This window comes from Phocoena sinus, chromosome 20, assembly GCF_008692025.1.
Source record: "Phocoena sinus isolate mPhoSin1 chromosome 20, mPhoSin1.pri, whole genome shotgun sequence".
In the NCBI taxonomy this organism is placed as follows: Eukaryota; Metazoa; Chordata; class Mammalia; order Artiodactyla; family Phocoenidae; genus Phocoena; species Phocoena sinus.
The window spans coordinates 15,340,296-15,367,203 of NC_045782.1; the positions used below are offsets into that span (position 1 = coordinate 15,340,296).

A 26,908-nucleotide genomic window follows, 5' to 3' on the forward strand; every position below is an offset into this window, starting at 1 on the left:
AGTCTGGTGGTGCTATGGGAAATTAGAGGGAAGAAATAAGTAATAATTAGGACTGAACTGGTAGTTTTGCTTTAATTTAACCTGAAATTTTTGGTGCTAGGTGTTTCTTGAACAGTTCCTTAATAGACAATCCACATTTCTTAAATAAATTTTGACTTCATTTTGCTGAGAAGAACAAAAGAAAATAAATCTAAGTGTTTACTTTAGTATTGGATTATTGATGACTTAACCTTTGTCTCCTTTTTTCAAATGTGCTACTTTTATAATCAGGAGAAACACATTGTCCTGGTTAATTGAACTCAACCCTCTTAACGTGTAGGTGTTGAGGCCCTTCACTGGCTCGAGGACCTTTATGCTGGGAATCCATTGAGGTGGATTTATTTGAGAAAAAGTGAATCACACATGTGTTGATACAAAGAGGAAATGGCCTTTAAATTGTGTTTTCATAAAAGGAGTTTACATGATGATGGTTATTTGGGATTTGTTTTTTGAACATGGGCATTTGGGGATTTCAGACTTTGTTTTTATTTATGTGTTTATTTTTTAAACTTCCCTCCAGATCCCAAAAGGATAATCACTTACAATGAAGCCATGGATAGTCCAGATCAATGAAGGACCAGACTGCCTATTTGTAACCTTTCTGCAGCATTAGAGCCACCGTTCATGGGGGACACAAGGCTTTTATGCTCCTAGATCTTCAACGCAGCAGAGGAACCATAAGTAGAATCACAGGATAATATATACAAATATATATATATATACATATATATATATAGTTATTTAAAAAAAAGGCACCTGAAAGTAATTAGACTTCTTAAGGAATCAAATTTATTTCAAGAGACTACACATGGTTATTTAATCTCTGGTACTGAATAGTTTTTTTTCTTTTTTCTTTTGTTAGTTTTCGTTTTTAAGTGTGAATGCAAGTGATTAATGAATATGGACTTATTAACAAGCGTGGTTCTAAAGTTCCTGCTGTCACCAACTTGGGCAACAAATGACCCACTGGAAAGGCAAATCCACTTAAAAGATCTCTGTATCTTGTTCTGTGACTAAAGTGATACACTAATCACGGGGAACCCAGAATGATTCAATATTTTTCCCCACTCCTCCCTTGATCTTTTGGTTATACTATGAGCCCTGCGAGAATGCTGGATAGAATGCCTTGAAGTTTGCAGGGGTGTATTTTTTTAGAGAATATGATTTGCATGTCTTGCCAGGAGTTAAGCAGCCTCTGTGGGGTGTTGGGGAAATATTTCCTTTCTTTCCTTTTATTTTTTTGTGGGGTGGGGATAGGGGAGGGCATTGAAGTTCTACAGTTCTGGAATAGTTGGTGGTACATAGTTCACTTGGCTTTGGTTACATATTGGACTTTAATAAGTAAAGAATCCATGAGTGTCATTTAAAGAAAAGTTACAGAACAAACAATTGGCTTTAGATATTTAATATGGAAAAATACTCCTGTGCCCATATTTTAATGTAATTGTGTAAGTGGGAGCAAAAATATATTCTGCTTTTCAACTGTAGGTGCTCCGGACTTGCTCTCTGTCACTAACACTAAATGTGCTGTTTTTCTTGTTTTTCATCAAACATCTGAAGAGAAACTTCTGTACCTTTCTGTAAATTCTCTTTTAATTTCTCAGAAATAATCTAAAGGGGGAAGAAAAAAGTCCATGAAAACTATGAAACTTCATGTTTTTAGCCAGTGAGGAGGTAATAAACCCTGCCTATAGAAGGTGTGTTTCCATTCAGACTATACTTTTGAGCTTATTAGCTTCTGATTATATCTTAATAAATATATTTTAATACTAGAGCAAATGGGTTTTTTAAAGAAAATAATGTGAAATTCTGGAAATTTTCTTTTGGGCAGAGAAGAGCATTAGCCCTGTCTTATCATCACATTACCATCCTGTTGCACTGCAGCTTGTATATAGCATGCTAAAATAAATTTTTTTGTGTGTGCAGAAACTAAGGGTCCAATTTAAGATTGGGTGGTGTTAGTGGCATAAAAACAAGTTCTCTGGCCTGACATAGCATTGCGTCACACACACATAGAAATTAGTATATCCATGTATGTCAAATACAGGTTAAAATAGCAGGGCATTTATATAGAGAGATGTAGTCTTCTAATAAAAGTAGACTGGATCCCCAGGGGTATTTGGGGAGAAAGTAACTACTTCTGCTCAACCCTTTTGCTTAAGAAATGTCCAGTTTTGAGCGACTGTAGTATGGATGAGTTTTCTTGTTTTGATTATTTGAGGCTTTTAACAAGTAGTTTGTGAAAGAAGCTGTTGGACTCAGCATAGAGTAGAGAAAATATCTTTATAGTCTGGATTTCTGCCCTGCTTAGATTTTAAAAGTATAAGCATGGATTGCCAATTCCACTTGATGTAAACAAAACTTTTATACATAATATATATATATAATAACTTATTGTATCAGTCCAGGTTCAGAAACTTGTGGTAGGCCAGTTCCAGATAGTTTCATTTCCCCTGTAAACTGTATCACTTTTACAGATATTGTAATTTGCAAATGTATAATATGTTTACAGATGTGCCCTGCATTTAGTCTGCCTTGTTCTATTTTGATTTTTGTTGAGTCTCCTGCCTGCTTGCCAAAAGCTAGGATGCTTCAGGCCCATGTACAATTGAAAGCAGAGGCATCCTTGAGCTTTAAAGCATTGAACAAACTGGAAAATGCATCATACCACATACTGAAGTGAAAGAAGTCTGTGTTTTTGTGTTTTTTTTTTAAATAAAAATTTTCAAAAGGTTAAAAAAAAAAGATACAAGGTTGATTAAAGGAAAAAAAAAAGGCTCCAGTTTGTTTTACAGGTTTTAAAGTTCTGCTGTGTGTTCAATTGCCTTGTGTAACCACTTGTCGCCTTAGGGCCAGATTCTCTCCCTCTCCCCTTGTCACCCTCTTTTTAAACATCCATTTTGCTTACCTGGAATTTGAAAGCTCTTCTGTGTCACAACTCACAAGACACTTTCTGGGTTTGTGATATACAGAGGTTGAATGAATATATATTTTAAAAGGAAAAAAAAAAAAAACAGCCCGCATCTGAATTTTTAATTTAGAAGCAACACTTACTTGAAAATACCTTTTGAAAGTTGTCATTGCTTTCCTACTTCCCTTCCATATCCCTCAGGCCTCCATGTTTAGAGAAGCCAAAAAGAGAATGTACCCCATCTCTGTGTCTGTCCAAAGGTTTTTGAGTCTCACTTCTAAATGAAACAATGCAACATTTCACTTTGATTTCCCCACTGAAATTTCCTTGATTATATGGTTAGAGGTATAGAGTTAGGGATGTCTCTTAACCTTCTGGAACCCTAGTGCCCCATAATTAACTGTAAGTATTTTGGGGGCATTGGGTTAATGGACTTACTTGCCTAGGTACAAGCAGGACTTTGAGACATGTCTCCTTTGTGCTGTTTGGTAACACTTAACTCTACTTGTCGCAATCTTTCTTAGGTCCTCACACAATTCCTTACAGAGCACTTATTAAAAAAAGAAAAATCTTAAGAGTTGATGTTTTCTGATTATTTTGTGTAAGCTTCAGCTGTGATTAATTTAGCACATTTAAATAACATTGATGTGTTATTGTTTGGTATAAAGAATTTTTCTTCAACTCAGAGTATTAGTACTGTAGCATAAACCAAATACAGTCTAGAGGGGATTTTTAACATCCCTCCATTATAAAGACTGAAAAGGTGTGTGTCTGTGTGTGTGTTTGTTGAGTGCTTGTGTGTGTGAGAGAGAAGGAGATATTAAAAATTAGTAAATGAATGTGTGTAAGACATTATATTAGTATTCAGAGAATGAACTTGTATTTATTTTGTGCCATTTGTTTTCATTACACAGAATAAAGTCAGGTGGTTTTAATCCTTAAAAGGGTAGTATTTGAAAAATGGCACTAAGAATGAAATCATGACCTATTTTTTTAATAGCTATGAAGATACTAATTAAGGGTGAAGATTTCTTTTTAAATCTGTCTTGATTGTAGGTGTCTGTGTCACATACCACTCTCTTGTAGATGTCTTGAATAATTCCCCTTCCCCACAAAAGACAGGGTGTATTTATCTTTCTCTTCATTCACCCCACTTTGCTGAACTGAAGTTAATTCCATAGCCTTTCCTCTGACTTCAGTAATAATGAGCTTTCACATACAATGTATTTACAGCATCTGTAGTCAGCCCTTGCTCCTCCTCTACTTTCTAGGAGTGGATAGACAATAACTAGGAATTTGTTAATGACAGTTTGTTTTTCCTTAAAGTAAATGGCTGGAGAGGTTTAGAATTTTGCTGTTTTCCTTAATCATCTGCTTACCCTAATCATCACAGAATCTGCAAAAACTTTATAAAGGAAAAAAAGTGCTGCATTGTTTTTTCAAATAGCCGTTTCTAGGGAAAATATGACAAACCTCAATGAGTGTTGTCCACAGTACAAAATGTGTTTCTTTCACAAAACATTACATAGCAGTGGTAGTTCCGTACTTGGTTGTTAGGCTTGTTGCTAACCCAGTTGGAGGCATCTAATGGTTTATTTTTTGCTGTAAACTTTTTTAGTGAAATTGTACGTCATGTACCAAATGGCCACAGTCAAGGAAATTTATAAGAGGACTTTGAATAAGGAGGAAGTCATTCTTTCAAGGCTTTCTTCCTCAAGTTCTAGAAATAGATGAAAAGTCTACACTTTCCAAGGATTATGAGAATAGTTATGCCACTGAGCCATATCCTCAAATAACACATGATCCCTCTTGTATACCTGTGCTAACTGTGTAAAACACACTATAGTGGGACAAATACATATTATGATCAGGTCTGTTAATGCTGCACCAGTTGTAGATTCTGATCAGGCAGTGTCTTTTAATAGTCCTACCCATAATTTTCCTGTTGAATTTTTAAAAGAAAGGGTAGAATTTGCTCAGCTTTTTTCCCCAAAAATGTTGATATTTGTTTAAAGGGGAGGGGCAGAGGATAAGACTAAAAGAATAATAACTGCTTTATGTTTGCAGAGATGCATTAGGTTATCATTAGTTCTTAATATTGATGTTATTTTCATTAATGTAATTAATTGACAGAGCACCAGGATTCTTTTATTTTGAGAAAGATGGGCTTCTGCTTTAAGTATCTTAAAATGTTTCTTTTTAAATATACATCAATCTGTTCAGGTGTGTGAGAACCAGGACCACCCTGGGTTGGTTTAAAGAATGATGAATCATTGGCTTCACTCAAAAGCAAAATTTCACTTCACTCAAAATTTACCGAGTTTTAAACTAAATTTCACACCATTTTGCCACTCAAGAAGGGTCTTACGAATAAATAGTTTTAAGTTGTCTACACAACAAAAACACTCGGTGAAGCATGAATGGTATATTGCTTTTGCATTACTGGGAGTGTCAAATAGCAGTTATGTGCTAGAAACCTATGGAACGGCCATCCTCACAAGTGGGTTTGCTGATTCAGACTTCCCTATGTATCCGTAAGATTTTGTTTATGTCCAGAGTTCTAAAGCCATTTTATAGTACTGCAGTATCCCTTTTCTGCAGCCTTATTAAAATAGCTACAGACATTTATTTTCCAATTCAGTTTCACTTTGATTGCATATCAAAATTTTACTCTGTAGACCAACAAAACCAACTTGAGGTAAATTGCAGAGCTTTCCATAAATCCTTTTCTCCTCAGGTGCTAAACAAAGGCTCCAAAAATGGATACTGCTTTAGTAATGTCTGCTTTATTCTTAAATATTTCTTTTGCTAGGTGTAAAGATTTGGTGTTAACAAAAGTGGTTTAATATGTAAATATGAATGAATGCCTTTAGTTTACCCCTGTTTGTTTCCTTTATCCTCCATGGAGGAGGATCCTTTCATGATACTGAATACATTTCATTAGGTATTGTTGCATTTTTAGGATGAGAATACAACTATTTTCTGTCTTGGATTAATCCTGCTGCTGCTATGAGAAACTGAAAAATCAAGAATGTGATGCACTTTTTACATTACTATATACCATACCTTTATAGGTTGCTTTGATACCTTTCCTGTAGCACAGCCACTAACAAAAGTGAATTTAAAAATTCTCTTTGGGAGGGAATCAGTACAAATTATTTATGGTGTTGGCCTATGAAGGACATTAACTTAGGAAAATACAAATTCTGTTAGTATTACACGTTTTGGCCTTAAAATGTCTTCTACTACTGAAAATCTTTTAAATCTTAATTTTGCTTCTGTTATTCCCTCTGCCTCAAAAAGAGGAGTTGGGAAGAATGGCTTAAAGGAAGTAGTATCATTGGTTTGTTGCTGATCTTTTAGAAAGAAAACAATTGTCTACTATATATACTGGGAGCTTATTTTTGTTTGTATACAGAGGAGAAATAATGTTGCCCCAAGCCAATCCGATTCAGTTTAATCAAATCAATCAAAACCAACTATTCTGCTTCTCTAGCGTACTTTTACTTAGGAAAGATAAACTTATGCTACTTTACAAGAGGAAAAGTCATTTCTCAAGCACATACTCAAACTTGAAAGAGATTGAACCCAATATGATGGAGGAAAAACACCAAATGGGGTGGAAGAATATGAGAGAGAGATGTGGTCCAAAGCTATCTGATTATATTTTGATGTTGCCAATATTGCAAAGCCAAAATTTTAATTTGCTTATTTAATATATTTGTTGGCCAGAGATCTATTTTTATATCAATGTGCCTTGCATGTATATTAAAAAAAAAAATTGGGAAGGCCATGTTACAATGCCTGAGATAGTTGATGGTTCTTACCACCTCACTAATTTTTATGCAGTATGAAATGCTCATTCTATCACCCAACTGGTGCTCTCTGTTTAAAGTTACAGATCTTGTCACAAACTGGAACTATTTTATAAACTGGGAAGTGATTTGATTTACTTTTTTGGTTGTTTCTTTTTCTTTTTCTTTTTTTTTTTTTTTTTCGGTTCTTAGTCTGTTAGTGGCTGTTCTGTAGTGGGAAATAGTAAAAGGATTCTTCACTTTCTTTCCCTCCCCGCTCAGCACCTTCTTCAAGTAATGTGATGACACCATTTCTTGTGTGCTTTGAAAGAAGTTTCAGCTTGCTGTTTCCTTTAGTGTTATAAAAAGCATTGTTTGCAAAATCTAGGGAGATAATGGAGTCCACTTTCATTTGGAATTCTATGTGAGCTATGATCCAAGTTATTGGCTCTTTCCAACTTTAAAATTTTTTATTGTTAAAGCACCTTGCTTAGAAATTTTTAAATATTTATGTCTGCAACAATTGTCTCAAAATAATGAACTGTGCAATTCTGTCATTAAAAACAAAAAAGAAAAAAAAGATCTGAACTCTCCCTACTGTGACTTGTTAGTTTCTCTGTATTTCCTGCCAGTGTAAATGTGAAAAGCTTTGCTTGCATTACGTTTTAGAAATGCATTTTGCACACTCGAATTTTGCTGAAGCTCCATGAAAAGGTTAGATCTAAGTAGATGAATAAAGCTATGCACATGTCTTGAAAGTTTAATTTGTGTGTCATTACCAAAAGTGACCTATCCTTATTACTTTGCTGCTCTTAGCTTTACCATGTTTAGAAACATGGCTCAAAGTTAGAGTTCTGGGCTAGCTCATCAGTGGAACTAGAAGAGAGGAAAATTGGCACCTATTTTAATAACAGGTTTAAAATGAGAGCTTGACTCATGTCTACTAAAGGGCTTTTTTTTGAAACAGGGCAGTTTTATCAGCTTTACAAACTGTTGGATACTCTTCAATGAAATTTTCGTTGATTTGATCAAATAGAAATGGGAAGTAATTGAAACTGAAGTGAAGGAAGGACCTTTGCCACATGGAGTTCTGTGACAATTCTATGTTAAACCTCTGAACCTGGTTTAAAGGTAGGATAGCCTTTTTACCTTTGCTTTAGCATAAATTTGGTTTACTGAATGAATGACTGACTTAAGAATCATTCAATTCTTTAAAGATCAAAGCACAGGTTAAAGATGATGTGTATCTTTTTAAAACTGCCCAGGCTGATTAGAACAAGTTAGAAACTGAGCTGATTCGGTTTAATTGCTGCAGTCTGCATGTACTAAATAGCTTTACTTCACATGTATGTGTATTTAAAGGTTGTGTAGATGTACTGGCCAGGTTTTGTCAAATCATCTAAAAGATTGTTTTATATTCTCTTCCGGACCTTTGTAGAAGAGGCTAATATGTTTAAGTAGAGATAATACTAATGGTATTTTCCCCTTGCTCCTAGATATAAAAGAAATATTTCTGTTTTATAGCTTTTTCCTATGTATAGAAGAATATTACTTCTCTATCATCAAGTGTGCTCTTAATATATGTTGTCTTTGAAAACACAGCAAAACCTTTCTATACCTTCACTGAAAGTGACAGTTAAAATCTAAGTCTACTAATCAAGATGTGAAAGGTGGCCCATAATGCATGGCCTTAAAAGGCATGAATGCAGGAGTATAGCATCATCTTTGATGGCTATGGCTACTCCTCAGCATCTGTCAGTGGTTCACATGTTCAGTCTTAGAACGTTATTGGAGGAGCAAAGTAATTTCTGTGTCTTGTGTGCATCAGCACTTAGGAGATGAGTTACCTCTTAATCTGGGGGAAAGGACAATTAATGGGCTACAATTATGTTAGAGGATTTTTTTCCTTCCATCTCCCAATTTAAAAAATGTTTTTTCAGTGTTTGTTTTGACCAGTCAGAATGATAGGCCTTTTCTAGATACAAGAACAGTGGCCAGAAATTTACCCTTTTGCTAAATGCTTCGGTATTTGCCATAGCTGTTTCTGACGTCATGGATTCTGAGGAAGTGTCCGTTACATGATGATCTTCCTTTATTGGTGTCTTACTTCATGTTCAGTGTTTCAAAAATACAAATTACAAACACTCTACATCCATACCCAGATTTACTTATTTTATCAGGAAAAAAAACTTGAGAAATTTGTAGATCAAATTAAGAGACAATAAGTGTACATTGTTGAATAAAAAATTTTAAAGTTTCTGAGGTGTTTGTGTTATCATCTTTTGTGTGCTTTAATTCAAAAAAACTACTGAAAACTAAGTTAAGATCATGACATTGATAATATTTTTTTCAAAGTGTCAAATGTACAAATAATTTAAGTCTTAAATATAGCATGGTCATAGGTCATGGGTTTTTTTCTAATCATACAGGTTATTAAGGTACTTAAGAATTGCCATATGTATGGAAAAATCGGTTGTGAGAGCAGCTATCCTGCCTTTTGTCATGACATTGAGCCTTATGTTCTTCCGGTTGAAATAAGAAACAAATTGAGCTAAGCAGTTAAGCAATATGGCAATGCATATTTGAGAAACTTCCTAAGTTTGTTTAGCATTGATTTGTCACAAGTGAAAAAAAAACAGTGCTAACATCAACATTAGAGTGGGGGTTAGAAAAGATGAAAAAACATTTACCAAAAGTGTGTCTGTCACTATATAGACTGATGCATTTGGGTTATATGCTTTCATGTTCTTTGAAATAGGGAATCATTGTCCTTGGCCAGGTAAGTGACTTGCAAGGACACAAAAGTGAACTTGGGGTTTTACTGAAGCTTGTCTTTTAAGATTCTCAGAGATGTAAATGTGATTTCTATAAAGCATGGTAGTTAATTCAGTCTACAAAGTTGTTGGGTTTTTTTTAATGACATTTATTGTGGATTTCAGCAGCTAACATTTGGAAGCAGTATCTGAGCAGAACATAAAATTCATTCTAGATTGCTTAGCAAGGACTCGTGCTTGGGGAATTGTTACTTGGAGCTTCTAATCCACTACTGTTGGATACGGCGAATTGATTGAATCTGGGAAGTCTGGGCATGAGAACCCCACTCTCTCCAGTGTTTATAGTCTCCTCCATGATGGTCACATTCCAAGATATACTGATAGCCACGGTATCCAGGATACTGGTAGCAAACCCAGCTAGGAAAGCCAAAGCAGATTGGATTATTAAAACTAGTTAGGAACCTGGTCAAGACCCCCAAACCTGAGCCTCTTTCCTCGACACAATGATATGGAAGGCTTTTAGGCTTAGAAGACAAGAGCCATCCTAAATAAGCCAGGCACCGTTTGTGAGCAGATACGTACAACCAGCTGAAAATTAACCTTGATTATGAAAAAAGGTATGAGAGTAGTCAACATAAATCCTTCCATACAGGAATGTCTGGGGGAGGAAAAACTGAGATGCACTTACGCTCCACATTGTATCTTCATGGAACCAACTTCGTTGTTGAACCAACCCATGGCTTGCAAGGAGGGGTAGTCATCACAGATTTCCCATTGTCGTCCAATAAAGTTTTCTTTCTCAAAGATGGTAATCTTAGACTCCTTATGATTCTATAATGCAGAAATTTTTTTTTAAAGTTTAGTACCGGTGTTAAGGCTGTCATTGTAATTCTTTATCACATTTATCAAACTCAAAACTCCTGGTTTACAGGAGGAAGTACATGATCATTAATTGTAAAAATATTTCAGGCAATACAGAGATTTTAAAAATTGGGTAATCCTGGGCTTCCCTGGTGGCGCAGTGGGTGAGCGTCCGCTTGCCGATGCAGGGGACACAGGTTCGTGCCCCGGTCCGGGAAGATCCCACATGCCGCGGAGCGGCTGGGCCTGTGAGCCATGGCCGCTGAGCCTGCGCGTCCAGAGCCTGTGCTCCGCAACGGAAGAGGCCGCAACAGTGAGAGGCCCGCGTACCGCAAAAAAAAAAAAAAAAAAATTGGGTTATCCTGTTTAGTCCAATTTAATACCGTAACATTTAAGATTTTTTTTAAGGTCTTTATTTTTGGCTGCATTGGGTCTTCGTTGCTGCGTGCGGGCTTTCTCTACTTGTGGCGAGTGGGGGCTACCCTTCGTTGCGGTGGGCGGGCTTCTCATTGCGGTGGCTTCTCTTGTGGAGCACAGGCTCTAGGCACACGGGCTTCAGTAGTGTGGCACGTGGGCTCAGTAGTTGTGGCTTGCGGGCTCTAGAGCGCAGGCTCATTAGTTGTGGTGCACGGGCTTAGTTGCTCCACGGCATGTGGCATCTTCCTGGACCAGGGCTCGAACCCATGTCCCCTGCATTGCCAGGCAGATTCTTAATCATTGCGCCGCCAGGGAAGTCCCAATACCATAACATTTAAGATGTACAAATAACTGATATACTTTGGAACAACGAAAGACCAATGAAGGAAAATTATGACAGCAGAAAAAATATTTGAAACACATAGCCAATCAAAGGATTAATTGTAATGTGGAAAAGATCCCACAAATTGATAGGAAAAGTAAGTCCATGTGTGCCTAAGTGTTTGTGTGTGTGCATGGCATTGGAAACAATGTAAATGTCCAGTAGGGGATATGAAGACTACACAGGCATTAAGAAGGCAGAGACTAACCTTTATAAAGTTCAAAAGCAGGCAAAACTAGCCTTAGTGATAGCAAGTGGAAAGGAGCAATTGATTGGAAAGGGACACCAGGTAATTTTATGGGGCAATGGAATTGTTCTCTATCTGATTAGGGTGTTGGTTATGTGGGTATACATGTTTTTCAAAACTCATAAAAATATACACTTAGGATTTGTGTATTTCACTATGTGTAAATTATATCAATACATTAGAGGGAAAAAATCGGAGTTAAAGTGAGATGAAAACACATCCAGATAGGGAAATACTAAATACCTTTTAGTTCTAGAACGGTTTAGTTTACCATTTCCACTACTTGAATTTTGGTAGGACTTTAAGATGAGATAATTAACAGCTAAAATCATGAGAAGATCACATGATATAGATGAACATTTGAAAAGGTTTTAGCCTAGCCTTACTCCCAATGTAGGGATCATTTTTCAACACACCCCTCAAGGTCATCCTGCTTCTGCTTGGATTCTCCAAAAGACTAAAAGCATCCCATTCTGATGCATAATTGAATATTGCTTAGTGTTAGAAACAAGAAAGTTGGGAATCAAAGATAAGAGGTGCTGGAGCTCTTGCCTACTTCTTCAGTCATCACACTGTACTAAAGGATTACTTCAGCATTACCCTGTTTCTAGGTAAAATGATACACAGACTGAAATCTAACTGGCCCAGGATTTACTTTTATTACATGGTAGGTGCTCTCACTGATTATCCTATTGCACTTCTGAAGATCTGGGCTCCTGAGTATCTGCTTCCTGACACCTATAAGAAGCCCTTACTTTTAGCTTAATAAAAATACCATCTAGGAGAGAAAAAAATCAAATGGTAAACTTAGAAACTAAGGGAGCAGTGGTTTTCTTTTCTCTTTATACTTTTTTCCTTCCTGCCACATTTCAGCATAACTGATGGGAAATAACATAAGTGTCAGTCCATATGCACCCTCTCTTATCCATCCCCCACATGCACAGAAATGAAAATTTCAGGGACTCACAGCTGAACAGATGGGGCGGAAGGACATGAGGCGCTCAATGTGGTAGGCATTACTCCCGCTCCAGGCATCCCAGCGAGGGTACTCTCCTCTCTCGAGAACAAACTGTTGCCCGCAGAAGCTGGTATGCTCATAACCAATCCAGCTGCCAAAGACAGGTAATGGTGTTTGTTCATGGTGTTCAGAGCTTACATGGCCTCATGGAGAAGGCATCTTTTTTTTAGATGTTAACAGTGGGGTAAAATATCCAATTAAAGCCATACAAAGTAATACTTTTATCATGAGAGGTGGAGAATGGCAGCTGCACTATGTGGGTTTGTAAATATATTTGTTTGGGGTTATCCACTGAAGAGGTGTACTTCACTGGCCTGAGTAATGAGTATTGACAAAGTCAGTCTAAAATTATATTTCCTTTCCAAGTTACCTTATTCTCTACTTGGAGCTCCAGGTTCAGGATCTAGTGACTGACTATTGCTTTGGCTCCAGCCAAACCTATTGACTTCTTTCTAAGGAAGCAAAGGGATGAACAGGCAGCTGATGAATGCTAGTCTCTTGTTTCCTTGTCGCTTTGTGGGTTCTTCTGCATACCTATATATACCTATACCTTATTTATTAAAACACCTCAGATTGATTTTTCACAACCAGGACTCAGTTACTGATGACACCTTAAAGAATTTTACTTTAAGGGTTGAAGAGCTCAATTTTGGGGGTGAGCAACTTGTGGAAACCTATCTACATGCACGGCCAGTTCTGCCTAGGCCAAAGTAGAGTCCTTGCCTTTGTGTTTTCAGGCTGATGATCAAGGCCTCAACTAACTTGCCAAGAGTAAGAAGACAAGAGAGGGTCTTCCTTGCCAAGGAGATTAACCACCACCAAGGAACTCCTGAAAGACTAGCTAGGAACTACAGTTACTCTCTGGAGTTGAGTTCCTTTTTTCAAAGAGAAATTAGCTAACAGTGTCTGCTCTGGGACATGGAGGGGAGTTAGCTGTGAAGCTGTAGCTTGATAGTTTCCTCTCTCTTTTCTGTAGGAAAGAAAAACTCAAGGGGCTTGTGACTATTCTGAGGGAATCCCAGGCAGAAGCCTCTGGGCTCCAGAAGCACAGAACTGATTACCATCACTGCCCTACCCCATGGTATATATTTCTTTAATCCCCCCCCCAAATCTAATACCAAGCCACTAAGAACCTCGTGTTCCTTCCAGCTTTGAGTTACTAAATTACGCATGTAGTGACTTTTGTTGTTTTTGAGATTACTTAAGTATGGAGGCTTCTCTCCCAGAAATGATTAGAGTTTGGGGGAACATCTTTCTTCCCTGATCTCCACCTTTATGGTCACATGTCTGAAGGGACCAGAAATAAGGGGCCTGATGTTCTGCTGAGGTCTATACTCACGCGCCACATTCCACCTTGAGAGACCGGACATTGTCAAAACTGCGCTCAGAGACATTTGGGCAGGAGCTGGTGAACTCCATTCTCTTGCCCTGGAAGTTCTCCTGGTCATAGATGGTTATCTGAAATGGGATTAAAATGGGAAAACAGAGCTAGAAAGTGGTACATCAGGAAGAACAGAGGCCCAGGCCAACATCTTAACCTGTGTCTGACCCTATGTTTTCCATCCCTAGCTGTAGCCCAGGAGGCCTGATGAGGTCTCTTCTAGTGTAGACTGGGTTAAGAAGGGGTTTGAACTTATAGCACTGGTTGGCGGTGTTCACATGCCCAGTCGGGATGAGGCGTGGGGATTCGTTTCTGACAGGAATTGTCCTCCAGGGATGATAGCCGACCTAGTGGGCGTACCAATGATTTGTGGACTCTTACTCCACCATGCTTCCTGCATAAGTGTGGCCCAGAAGCCAGGAATCTGGGAGACCCAGGGGCTCCCTGTGAATTATTTCTTAGCTTCTCCAGCCACACCTGCTATAGAAACCCAAAGAGTAAAGGGAGAGTTGTGATAAACCCCTTTCATACCTTGAACTAGAACTTGGCTCTTGAACCTGGCCAGAGGACAACTCCCAAAGCTGTGAACAGGACTCAAGAGTTGACCCAGTGAGGAAGGTAAGGGTGTTGAGGGAAACAGTGGCTGAGGATCAGCCACTTCAGGCAGTGGTTACAACCAACCTCACTTTGGGAGTCAGGAGACCATGTAGTCCAACCATTTATTTGGGATCTGGTGGCAAATCTGTCCTCATTTCTGGGCCCTCAGTTTTTCCATGTCATAATTCACTTGGGCTGCTCTATTTTAAGATGATTTTAGCGGTGTGGAGGAAAATTGACCTAGAAAACTAGGTATCATTTCCCACCCATCATGGGCTTCCGGGGTCATCCTTCTTCTGTCCGAATGGGGCACCCTGAGAAGAAGCTTCCTGAGACAGCATCTGGATTTTGGGTGAACCTTTCCCCTACAAGCTGGTGTTTTATTGGTTGGTCACTGTCCCATGGAAAAGCACAGCTCTGAGGCCTGCTCTGAGGTGGTATTATACCCCCCGCCCTGATGGAGTCCTCAATTTTCCCTGTGATAGCGATGGGCTTACCTTCCATGGCCCCACAGACCCCGGCATGGGGTTAGTTTGAGCCATCTTGGTGGTTGGAAGGGATTCTGGAAGACAGAACACACACCAATGACATGGTCTCTGGGGTGAGGGAAGAGGAGCACAGGCCGAAGTAAAGGAGGCTTGAAGTCCAGTAAACAGACTTTGGTTGGGACGCTGGCTCTGCCTCTCACTAGCCGAGCCTCAGTTGTTTTCCATCGGTAAAACTTCTATGCACAGTTATCGTAAGGATTAGAAGCAATAACGCAGGTAGAGCACCGAACAGATGCCATGACCACTTGATAAACGTGGCTCTCGTCCTCTTGCCTGCCTCCAGGCACCCGCTGCTGGTGGCAGCATCGCCTCAGTCTTACATACCCCAGTATAAACCCCTTGGCAGCCATCTAGTCCAGACACTTCATATTACCAGTGCGTGGTCTCACTGTCACCTGGCTTCTCACAGCCCTCAAACGGACCAGCTGTGCACAGCCATGCACCATTCCCTCCCTACTTCTCTGCCTTCTAGACCTACCCAGCCTTGGTCTTGCCTCCGGAGACTTTGCTGCTTTCCCCAGCCTATGGTGACTTGCTTGCTTTCCTCATTGCCAGCGCTCATCACAGTACTGATCTGTCTTCCTATTGAATATGTCCTGGGTGAACATCTCCATGGCAGGGCCTGGGTCTCCAGAGTGACTGATGTAGAGCCATGCTGAGCCCATGTTGGGGTGGTGCGTGTTTGAGGAGGGGGACGGGCGGCATTGAAAGACTTACCGAAGGAAAGTGAGGAAGAAAAGAGGATGATGATAATAGCTAACACTTAACAGTGGCCCACCCTATGCCAGGCCCTGTCCTACATGCTTTACATGCATTAATACATTTAATCTTCACAATGAGCCTATGAGGGAAGCACTATCATTGTCCCCGTTTTACAGGTGAGGAGGCTCATAGAGGTGAGGTAGACAGAAAACGATGGTAGGAAGATTAAAGGCGGGAAGGACAGGGGGCAGAGGTCAAGGAGGGAGGGAAGAAAGAAGACAGGCAGGTGGGTATCAATTTTCTTAACTCAGAACAGCCATTCATAGTTTTTCCCTCTGGCTGGTATTGGCCCAGGGACTGATGCATGTAAACTGTGACGTAACTTTCCGTTCTGAACAAGCACCTCCTAGCTCTCGCCCCCCTACCTTCTCCCTATGCCCCAGGAGCCTGTCATTTCTTGGGGCCCCATGCCCCGCCCCCAGCCGTGGTTGCTAGGGCAGTGGTTATTGTCATGTAAGTGACTCCTCTTGGGGTGGCAAGAGGAGACTACCTCCCCCAGAGTACCCCAGTCTTCTCCAGCCATCTTCAGAGGCTCTGACCACAAGGCAGGAAGACGGGGTCCCCCTTCTGGGCATGTTTCTGCAGGGGAAGGAAAGGAAGGACCAGAGCACCCCTCAAGGCCTTACTCACCCAGCTCCTGCTGCACAGTCTGGGTCTCCATCTGGTGCCACTTCCTCTATGGCCCTGCTCTTTATAGCCCTGCGGCTGATGCCCTCCGGCCCTGTCAGCACTCTGCTTTCCCTCTGCTTTTGTTCCCCCTGATCCCAGAGCTTTGGTGGCTCAGCCTGCTGGGCGGGCATCCCTCAGGGCTTTGTTTAAACCTGGGATACAGAAATACAGGGAGGCCCTGCTGCTGTGGGCAAGGCTGGCTGTGCAGGCCTTGGCTGCTGTGGACTTGCTCTCAGAGCAGCTGGGAGGTGAGGACAGGCCTCTGCGTGCATCTTGTCCCCTACTTTTCCTCTCGCCACCCCAGGACCTTCTAAGACCCCATGTCGTAACAAACACATCAAAACGCATCTCCCTTCTCATACAGGATATACATTTTGGTGGTTGTTGTTTAAAAATGCAAAGGATTATTACAATTCTGAACTCTATTTTTTAAAAAAATGGTTCAGTGTGTGCTTGGAAATCTTCATTATACCATATTTATATGTATAACTATGCTAGAGTTGAATTCAGTTATGGTCAGCTAGTAGACAGGACTCTCTCTGTAGCTATGTTATTAAATATTCATTTTAATTTCGCAGCTTTCTTTTTCAAATTTGGAGCCAATAAATCTTTTGAGGTTTTTAAAAAATATATTGCTTTAGGCCCTTAGCAGTCTCACAGGCCCAAGGTACCCTAACAGGTAAAATGATTTCCCCCTGGAATTTCAGGGCTCTTGGTGAGAAGAGTGTGTGGTGACTGGGGGCCTCCCCAGGAGCCCTGAAGGGGAGGATGTGTTGTTCAAGAATCATAGCTACTGTGAGAAGGAGGAGGGTGCCATGGGTGGAGGGTGCCATGGGTGAGCCTGGCGGATGTGAGTTCAGATCCCAACTCCCCCTGGGTGGGTGACTGGGCAAGTTATTCAGCTTCTCTCAACCCCCAAAAAGGAGATACTATCTGCCTGACACATCGTAGGTTTATTATTACATATTATCCTACTCTCCTTCTGGTGACAGATCCTGTAGAAAATCTCATAGCAGCTTGGAGAGAGGAAGAAACTTTTCCTAGTAAAGTTCTCCCAATCCCTCTGCCAATCTCTCTGGCCTGGAACTCAGGTTTGTCTGAGCCCCCTTTTCTCAGAACCAAAAATCCAGGGGCTAGTTCTGGTATACACACAAGTGTTTGCAGGTCAGGCAGAACATTCCAGATGCACTGGTCTGATGATAAGCGTGATGTGCCACCTAGGATGTTTCTGCTGCTTGATTAATTGATGGCATCTGGATCGATGGCTGGCGAGAACAGAGTCGCCCTGGAGATCGTGGCCGGCTGGTGGCTGTGCGAGGGCTTAAGGCACCAGCTGTCCACGCTGGTGATTCTTCCTCGACTTTCCTTTTCTTTCTCCTCAGAACTGGGGTCTTGGGAAAACACTTATTTGTTCATTTGTTCATTCATTCATTCCTTAACTCCTGGACTGGCTTAGGTACCCCCAACAAGTGCTCTCATGACACCCTGCACTTACCGATGATTGCATGGATCACACTTAGAAATTGTTTTAGAAACATTGGGCTCCAAGGAGGGAAACTGGGCACTTGGGTTTCGAGTATAGGACAAAACTTTTCATAGTATAGTTTTCTGTACTTTTTGAGTTTTGAACAATGTGGACATATTTCTATCAAAACAAAGTTATTTTTGAAGATAAAGAAACTGTTTGCTTAATTATCTGCTGCTTCTGCTAGATGCCATCCTCTATGATGGCCGGGACTCAGTTTTGTTCATTGTTATATCTTTGGCTCTGGGCAAAACTCTTAGCTCAGTAAATATGTTTTTGTTTTGTTTTGTTTTGTTTTGTTTTTTTAAAGAAGATGTTGGGGGTAGGAGTTTATTAATTTATTTATTTTTGCTGTGTTGTGTCTTCGTTTCTGTGCGAGGGCTTTCTCTAGTTGTGGCAAGCGGGGGCCACTCTTCATTACATTGCGGGGGCCTCTCACTATCGCGGCCTCTCTTGTTGTGGAGCACAGGCTCCAGACGCGCAGGCTCAGTAGTTGTGGCTCATGGGCGTAGTTGCTCCGCGGCATGTGGGATCCTCCCAGACCAGGGCTCGAACCCGTGTCCCCTGCATTAGCAGGCAGATTCTCAACCACTGCGCCACCAGGGAAGCCCAGTAAATATGTTTTGAATGAATGAACGACATCCAATGATGGAGTTTTGTGACTCTGGGGGCAGAGGTGAAACTGACGTAGTCCTCACCACCCTAGCCACAACCGACCTGCTTGTGTTGTGTTTGTGCTTCACACATGCTCAGCATCTCAATTTGGGAGCTCTACACACTACTGAAGTGTTAGAGCCATGCAGGCTGATTGAGCCAATTTTTAATTTTTGCAGAAAAGTGGGGCTTTTACGTTTGATTGAAAAGCCCAAACCCATGAACAAAACCACTGTAAGGGGGAAGATCAAGGTCACTGTGCAAACAATTTACAAATATCCATCCAATTTTCCTGGGGTCATAAGAATCCCCAGCCTGTCCTCTGTCCTCTTTCCTCAATTACCTTAAGTCCAAGGAAGCTGGAGAAGGAGTACCAAATCTCCAGTGCAACCATCATGCTTTCCAAATAGCACCTCAGTGTTTTTTAAAAAATATTTATTTGGCTGCGCTGGGTCTTAGTTGCGGCACACGGGATCGTTGCCGCGTGTGGGCTCCTTTAGTTGCAGCAGGCGGGATCTTTTTTTTTTATATAAATTTATTTTTATTTATTTATTTTTGGCTACATTGGGTCTGCATTGCTGCACGTGGGCTTTCTCTAGTGGTGGTGAGCATGGTCTACTCTTCGTTGCGGTGCTTGGGCTTCTCCTTGCAGTGGCTTCTCTGTTGTGGAGCACAGGCTCTAGGCACCTGGGCTTCAGTCGTTGTGGCACATGGGCTCAGTAGTTGTGGCTTGGGGGCTCTAGAGCGCAGGCTCAGTAGTTGTGGCGCACGGGCTTAGTTGCTCCGTGGCATGTGGGATCTTCCTGGACCAGGGCTCCAGCCCGCGTCCCCTGCATTGGCAGGCGGATTCTTAACCACTGCACCGCCAGGGAAGCCCTGGGATCAACTTAGTTGCGGCATGCATGTGGGATCTAGCTCCCCAACCAGGGATTGAACCCGGGCCCCGTGCATTGGGAGTGTGGCGTCTTAGCCACTGGACCACCAGGGAAGTCCCCTCAATATGGTTTTTAACCAAGTTCTACAGGATTCCCCCCCCGACATTGTTTGGAACTACTGCTTCACCTGCCCCACGATGGTTATGGCCTCAGAGCTCCAACTCCCTCCGCTGTCTCTTTCCAGGAAAGTCAGGGCACAGCCACTCCAGGAGTGGGAACCAAGAGAGCGGCCAGCTTGTATTCCCTTCTCCCAATCTGGGTTTGGGTCTCTCCTCTTCATCCTTAATAACAATAACTACAGTGTACAGAGCATTTACTGTGAACCAGACACTACCTTCTTTATTCTCAAAACAACCCCATGAAGTAGATCATTGATACCCATTTTACCAGTGACTTAACTAAAGATCTGAGGGGCCAGGTTCTGGGCCAGGGAACCCAACAGGGACTTGAATGCACGTCTCTCTGATTCGAAAGCACAGAGTTTTTCCTACTGGCAACCCTGCCTCTCTGGCGTAGAGTCGGATGATAATACCAACCTGACCCACGGCTGTCAGATGAAGGGAAATGAAGGTGTTTAGGGTAGCCTTTGGGACCCAGTACCATCAATAAATGGTAACTATTATTATAGCTTGTTCCAAGTCAGATTCTATCTTGTGCCAGATTCTCATAGAGATGAGTGGGAACAAGCAACAAAGTTTTAGAAACATTTATCAGATAAAAAATACTGTCTTTGAATTTCAAAAAGAACACATTCATTCCGTTTTCTTTTTTTTTTTTCCCAATAGTTTTCTCTATTCCATTTTAACAGCGCGTTCTGTCAGTCTAACCTTCTGCAGGGCATGGATCTACGGGGACAGGGATTGTGAAGTCTGTTCTCAGTCCACACGCTCATCACACGAACAGGTGGGGCAACTGTCTACCCAGTGGGAGGGGCTTTTAGATGTGGAGGTGATGACAGACGTTGAGGAGAATGAGACAGTCCCCAAATGTAATGTGGTCGATTTGAACTTTGGGTTCCCCAGCACTAAGGCTACATGACAATCATGGTAGATGCTCAGAAGAATTTTATGGATGGCTTGGACACCCTGACCTTGTCTCTGGGCCCAGGGAGCCTCACAGGATGAGGCCCAGGGTGAGAGGGGTGAGGTCACGGGGCCAGGGCAGCCCCTGGACTCAGCACTTTTTGGCAAGAGCATAATGGGGCTGACCAGACGGCTGAGCAGCACTTCTGTTGTGTGGGAATAAGCAGGATGAGTACAAAGCAAAGGGCCCAGTCAGCGTTCAGCCAGCACCTACCTCCCCCATGAGGGGCTGCTTCAGGGGGACCTTTTTTGCCCTAGTCCTTGCTACACCTTTAAACAAGTAGGAGAGCCAGGGCCTGGCTGGGCCTCAGAAGACGCAAGCGCTAGGAGAGAACTTGGGAGGCATCTCAAGTTTCTGGTTCTTTCTGTGTTCATCTATCCCTTTGCTTCCAGACATAAACGGATGCTCGCTTGCCTGCTAGGGAGTGCTGTGGTCCTAAGGGCCCAGCCTCTTAACCTGCTTCTTCTGTGTGTAACTAGCTGGAGGGCATCTCAATTCCATTCGGTCTTACTGAATTTCTCAATACTGCAGCTTGTCATTTCCTCTCAACTGGAACCCCATGAAACTATTAGAAAAATAGGAACAAAGATGGGACTTATCCTATTGGGTGGCACTCAGCCCATTCTCTCAACTACAGCCAAGTAGTTCAACTCTGTGTCTCATTTAGGGCGGCCAGATTTAGCAGATAAAAATATAGGACACCCAGGTTAATTCGAATTCCAGATAAGCAATTAATATTTTGAAGTATAAATAGGTCCTAAACATTTTTTATCCTAAAAAATTATTTGCTGTTTATCTGAAATTCAAATGGAACGGGGTGTCCTGCTTTTGATCTGCCGACACCGGTCTCCTTCCACCTTTGTCTGGATCCAGAGGTGATACCCCTCTGCCAATCTGCTTCTCTGTTGTCCTTCGGAGAAGACAGTGTAAAAAAGTCACCATCCCGGGTTTCCCGGGTGGCGCAGTGGTTGAGAGTCCGCCTGCCGATGCAAGGGACACGGGCTCGTGCCCCGGTCCTGGAAGATCCCACATGCCGCGGAGTGGCTGGGCCCGTGAGCCATGGCCGCTGAGCCTGCGCATCCGGAGCCTGTGCTCCGCAACGGGAGAGGCCACAACAGTGAGAGGCCCGTGTACCGCAAAAAAAAAAAAAAAAAAAAAAAAAAGTCACCATCCTCATGATCACTTCCCTGGCATACCCCATCCCACCAGCCACCCTACAACATCCTTTGACAGAGTGGAGAACGGGAGAGAATCTATATGTTTTTAAGTGTTTTCCCAAATGTTATCTTATCTAATCCTCCCAAGTATCGCTGAAAGATATGCTTAGTTAACCCCATTTTACAGTAGAAGAATCAGACTCAGAGAGCTTATGTTACTTGCCCAAGGTCACAATGCTGGGAAGTGACAGAATCAGATTTCAAACTTGATTCTCTTTGGTTCCAAAATCTATATTCTTTACCATGTTGTTTATAGGAATCCCTCACCCTTCATTTGTTTGAACAGCATGACTCATAGAGAGTAGCCATAAAAGCACATTTATTTTCATCTCCTCTGCCTCATTATGTTTTTCCTTTGGGGCTAATTTTTTTTCCCTTGCCCTGGATGTAAACTTGGGCAGTCCCAAGACTTTTTGTGGCCATTTTTAGGTAATAAAATGTTGGATGTACTTTAAATCATAAAAGACAGTCTCAAGTTAAAGTGAGAATGTTCAATCCACTATAGTAACCAAAACGTCAATCTCCATTCAAAGGTGTCTTCTCCTTGCTACCCCAGAAAGGACCTGCGTTAGGCAGAAAGCCTGAGCCCAGGTTAAGGGCACTCTTTTTTCTTTCTGCTGCTTACTCACTGGTTTCTGATCCTTCTAGGATTGGAGGGAATGGGAGAAGGAGAGCAGAACATTCCTTACCTCATGGTCCTGTGATAAGATGGCTTCACATTCTGTGCCCAGCAAATCTTCAAAACTGCCCGTCTTGTGGGCACTTACTGGTTCTTGGGAGACGCCGACCTCCCCGCACCCCCCTGCCGCCACCACCACCACCTGCAGTAACCTTGACCCAGGTCTGTGCATCTCCGCTCTGTCTATTGTTCCTTCTACAGCCCCTAGGCCCCAGGTGGTCTATGTCTAGCTTTACTCTGCTGAGGACCCATCAATCCTCCAAGAGTTCTGCTGGACTGAATCTGCTCCAGCTCCATCCCAGTTCCTTCTGAGGCATGACCCACGCCATGCCTCAGGAAACACTACATGTACTTTACCACAGCAAATTCTAGAATGTAGGCTGATTCTTACTTAGCATCCTCTGCTTTGCCTCATCCCTCAGCAACTGCCCAGCTCAACTTCTGACCTTTAGATTTCTAACTGCAGGGACACATAACAGGCTTTCTAAGTGGAGACCCTGGAGCCTTCACCTAAGGTGAAGCTCTTTCACTCCTTCCCTGAAGGATGATGGGGTTCACAGCACAGCTTCTCAAAAAACTCTCTCCATAGTCTGTCTCTCATCTCTCCAACTGTACAACCTCGGTGTCGGAAGGAAGTGTTAAGAGCCATCAAATCAGTTCTCAAACACCTCCTTTGAAATTTCTGCATAGTGTTCTGTCACATAACTCACTTTGGTTTCTTTTTTTTTTTTAAATATATATATTTTTAACATGGACCACTTTTAAAGTCTTTATTGAATTTTGTTACAATATTGCTTCGGTTTTATGTTTTGGTTTTTTGGCTGTGGGGCATATGGGATCTTATCTCCCCCCAACCAGGGATCGAACCAGCACCCCCTGCATTGGAAGGTGAAGTCCTAACCACTTTGGTTTCTAACATCTAATGTCTCAGCCAAAACGTCCATGTTCACATCCTGTAGCATGGGTGTGTTACTTCGCTGCTCTCTTCATGCTGCTCACCCACCTGTGCTCCCTTTACCCCCAGCAGGAGAACTTACATCCTATTTCATCAGGCATGGATTTCCCCAACTTCCTGACCCTGGAACCTACAGTACCTGCAGCATTATCTACTTCCACACCAGGTGGGACTCACCTCTTCACCTCCAGTCCCAGATGTTCGCCACTTCCTGTCCTGGATAACATACCATTCTGTCTTCTTAGGAATTTTATTTCATCGATTAGCCCTCTCTTTTCTAGTATTTTAAAAAATAATGTCTATATTTTACTACAAAAGTATATGTAACTGAAGAAGTCATATATTAACTGTACAATAAATATTTTTTACAAACCCAGGAACCCTGCTTTTCAAAGGTTACCATTTTCAACTCTTTTAGCTTTTCCTTTGGTATTCATTGATTTCTAGACATTATATACTGATTTCTTATCTTGGCAGACAGGATTTTAGCTCTCTTCCCCTCCCCACTGTCCTATAGATCCATTACAAATTTTGCTTAAATCCATATTCAGTGAATTAGTTTCTATGACTTTGTAAATATTATTTACTACTGGACCAAGTAATGCATGATAACATTTCCTTTCTTGAACAGTGTTTTGTTTTCCCTGGAGTTAAACATTCCCTAGTCTTGTCATAGCTTCAGTTTTCTTGCATCTTCATGAAATACCTCTTAATACAATGTCCTACATGCTCAACCTATCAGAACCTCCTGTTGGCTGCATCTTTTCCCCTTGGAGACTTCCATCCAGAAGCCTCTGTTCTCCTGCTCCAGACTGAAGAAGTTTCTGTCTATGCTACTGCATAGGTATTGCCCAGAGACCTCTCTTGGCTGACATCCTGGGAACTCCCTTGTCAGTGCTCCAGGGTTGAATCTGTGTCCTCTTTCATAGTTTACCCTCTTGTGTTAGTAAAACACATTCTCTAACAGTGTCCTGAGAAATGGCACCTGAACATAAATTTTTTAAGGTCAAAATATCTAAGAATGTATTTTTGTATGGTCACGTTTGATTGAAGGTTTGGCTGCGTATAGAGCACTAGTACCCTACAGATCGGGAAGGCGATTCCCCTTTGTCTTCTACATGCAATGTCGCTATTGAGACGTATAATGCCATTTTGACTCCTCATCCTGTATGAGACGTTTTTTCATTCTTTCTAGAAGTTTTTTGTTTTTTTTTTTAATTCCCAGTGATCTGGATTTCCTGAGGCTGTGCCTTGGTAAAATCTTTTTTTCCCTTTATTTCTGTGGGCATTTAGTAGACTCTTTCAACTTTTAGAAAAGACAGGTCCTTCAATTCTCTGAAATGTTCCTATATTACTTCTTTGATCATTTTCTCACCTCTGTTTAATGTATTTCTTTTTCTGCAGCTATTATTCGTTGGACATTGGACCACCTGAACTGATACTCTAGATTTTTTTATATTCCTATTCTATTTTTATGTCTCTTTGTCTTTTGGTTCTGACATCTAAGAGATTTCCTTGATCTTAGCTTTTAATTCTATATTAGTGTCCTACTGCTGCTATAGCAAATTACTAGCCCAAACAGTGACTTAAACAACACAAACGTATGATCCTACAGTTCTGGAGGCAGAACTGCACTCCTTCTGGAGGCTCTCAGGGAGAATCTCTTTCTTTGCCTTTTCTAGCTTCTAGAGGCTGGTTGCCTGCATTTCTTGGCTGATGGCCCCTTCCTTCAAGCCAACAGCATGGCATCTTCGAATCTCTCTCTGTGTGACGCTGGTCTTCCTGCCTGCCTCCCTCAAAAGGACCCTTGTGATTATATACCCAGATAATCCAGCATAATGTCCCCTATCTCAAGTTCCTTAATCATATCTGCAAAGTCCCTTTGCCATGTAAGATCATTTTCACAAGCTGTGGAGATTAGAATGGGGACATATCTTTGGAGGGCCATTATTCTGTCTACCACAAACTTTTTACCAAATTTGTTATTTTAACTATCACATTGTTAATGTCCAAGAGTCCAATTTTGTTTTCTGATTGTTTCATTTTAAAAGCATCCCCTTCTTGTTTCATAGATGCAGTATTTTCTTTTATCTCCCTGTGGGTATTTTTGCTTCTTTGAAGTTTCTTCATCTCTCTACATTATCTCTATTCTCTTCAGGTTCCTTTACTTCTGTTTGTTTATTACTACTATTATTTTATGTTGGAGACTTTTCCTACATGTGTCATGATCTGTGGATGTCCTTTCTTATTGAAGAAAAAGTGCACTGGGAAAAACCGATTGGAAAGTCTGGATGGCTGGGTGAACACTGTCAACTGTAGATTTCATTATATGACAAAAGGTGGTCAGCCAGCTTTTTTGGTTGGGAATTATTAAAAATCAGTAACTGTAGGTGTTTTGCTTGGGTTGGTTCAGTTTCCCCTCCTGGAAGTCATACTGCGCTCTTTGTGTCATTGAGCACAGCCCAAACACAGGGACTGGTGAGTTATACTGCATCTCCTTAAAGGCTCCTGTTCACTTTTTGTTTCAAAGATCTGATTGGAAGTTACATATGTCTGCTGGTTGCATCAGTGATGGAGTTTGTTTCTGTTTTTTGGTCTCCATGTCATGTTAATTTTTAACCTCTCTCCTACTGACTCTTTTTCCTCAGCCTATAAACATGCTTAAGCCTCCTCGTCTGAAAACAAAACCCCAACCTACCCCCTCCAACACTCTGCTTCCCCTTCTGGATGTCACTCTCTCTCTGCCTTCATAACCACAGGTCTTAAAAAAAAGTAACTATTTCAACTTCCTCACCTCCCTCTCTGTCTTCAAAAACAGCAATCTTATTTCTGTCCTTGCCTTTCTTCCAAAACTGCTTTGGCAAGGGAGACCAGTGATTTCCATATTGCCACATCCGACGGACCCTTTTTTTTCTCTCTCTACAATATATGACTCATTGAATGTGTCCTTCTTTAGAAACTCTCCCTTGACCTCAGTCTGAGTGACCGCTCTCTGCTGCTTCTCAATCTTCTCAGTCTCTTCCCTTTCCCCTTCCTGCTCCTTCTAGGTCAGTCTTCCTGACTCTGTTCTTGGCCTCCTTTTCTTCTCATTCTAGACTCTCCTTAGTTAATCTCATCTACTCCCAAGACTTCAACAACCACTTTATTCTGATAACCCTCAGAGCTATATTTCAAATTCAAACATCTCTCTGTGTATTCGTTTCCTAGGGCTACTGTACAAATAACCACAAACTTGGCTTAAAACAACAGAAATTTATTCTCTCAGAGTTCCAGAGGCCAGAAGTTTTTTTGTTTTTTGTTTTTTTTTTGCGGTACGCGGGCCTCTCACTGTTGTGGCCTCTCCCGTTGCGGAGCACAGGCTCCGGACGCACAGGCTCAGCGGCCATGGCTCATGGGCCCAGCCGCTCCGCGGCATGTGGGATCTCCCCGGACCGGGGCACGAACCTGTGTTCCCTACATT

General features: G+C 41.6%; 2 protein-coding genes across 2 annotated transcripts in view; one reads left to right on the top strand and one right to left on the bottom strand.

Annotated features, from left to right (window-relative positions):
- NUFIP2 (nuclear FMR1 interacting protein 2) overlaps nucleotides 1-9,002 on the top strand; it is a 28,931-nt gene extending 19,929 nt beyond the window's left edge. The window contains exon 4 of the mRNA XM_032615773.1: nucleotides 560-9,002. Coding sequence (XP_032471664.1) covers nucleotides 560-612 — 53 coding nt within the window. The 3' untranslated portion in view covers nucleotides 613-9,002. The remainder of the gene's footprint in view (nucleotides 1-559) is intronic.
- Nucleotides 9,003-9,659: 657 nt separating this feature from the next.
- CRYBA1 (crystallin beta A1) lies at nucleotides 9,660-16,397 on the bottom strand. The gene is made up of 6 exons (XM_032616967.1): nucleotides 16,362-16,397; nucleotides 14,919-14,983; nucleotides 13,783-13,901; nucleotides 12,393-12,534; nucleotides 10,207-10,349; nucleotides 9,660-9,935 (listed from the first exon to the last, which is right to left on the bottom strand). Exons 1-6 carry the CDS (start codon nucleotides 16,390-16,392, stop codon nucleotides 9,788-9,790), a joined length of 648 nt encoding a protein of 215 aa, XP_032472858.1. The 5' UTR covers nucleotides 16,393-16,397; the 3' UTR covers nucleotides 9,660-9,787.
- Nucleotides 16,398-26,908: the final 10,511 nt, after the last annotated feature.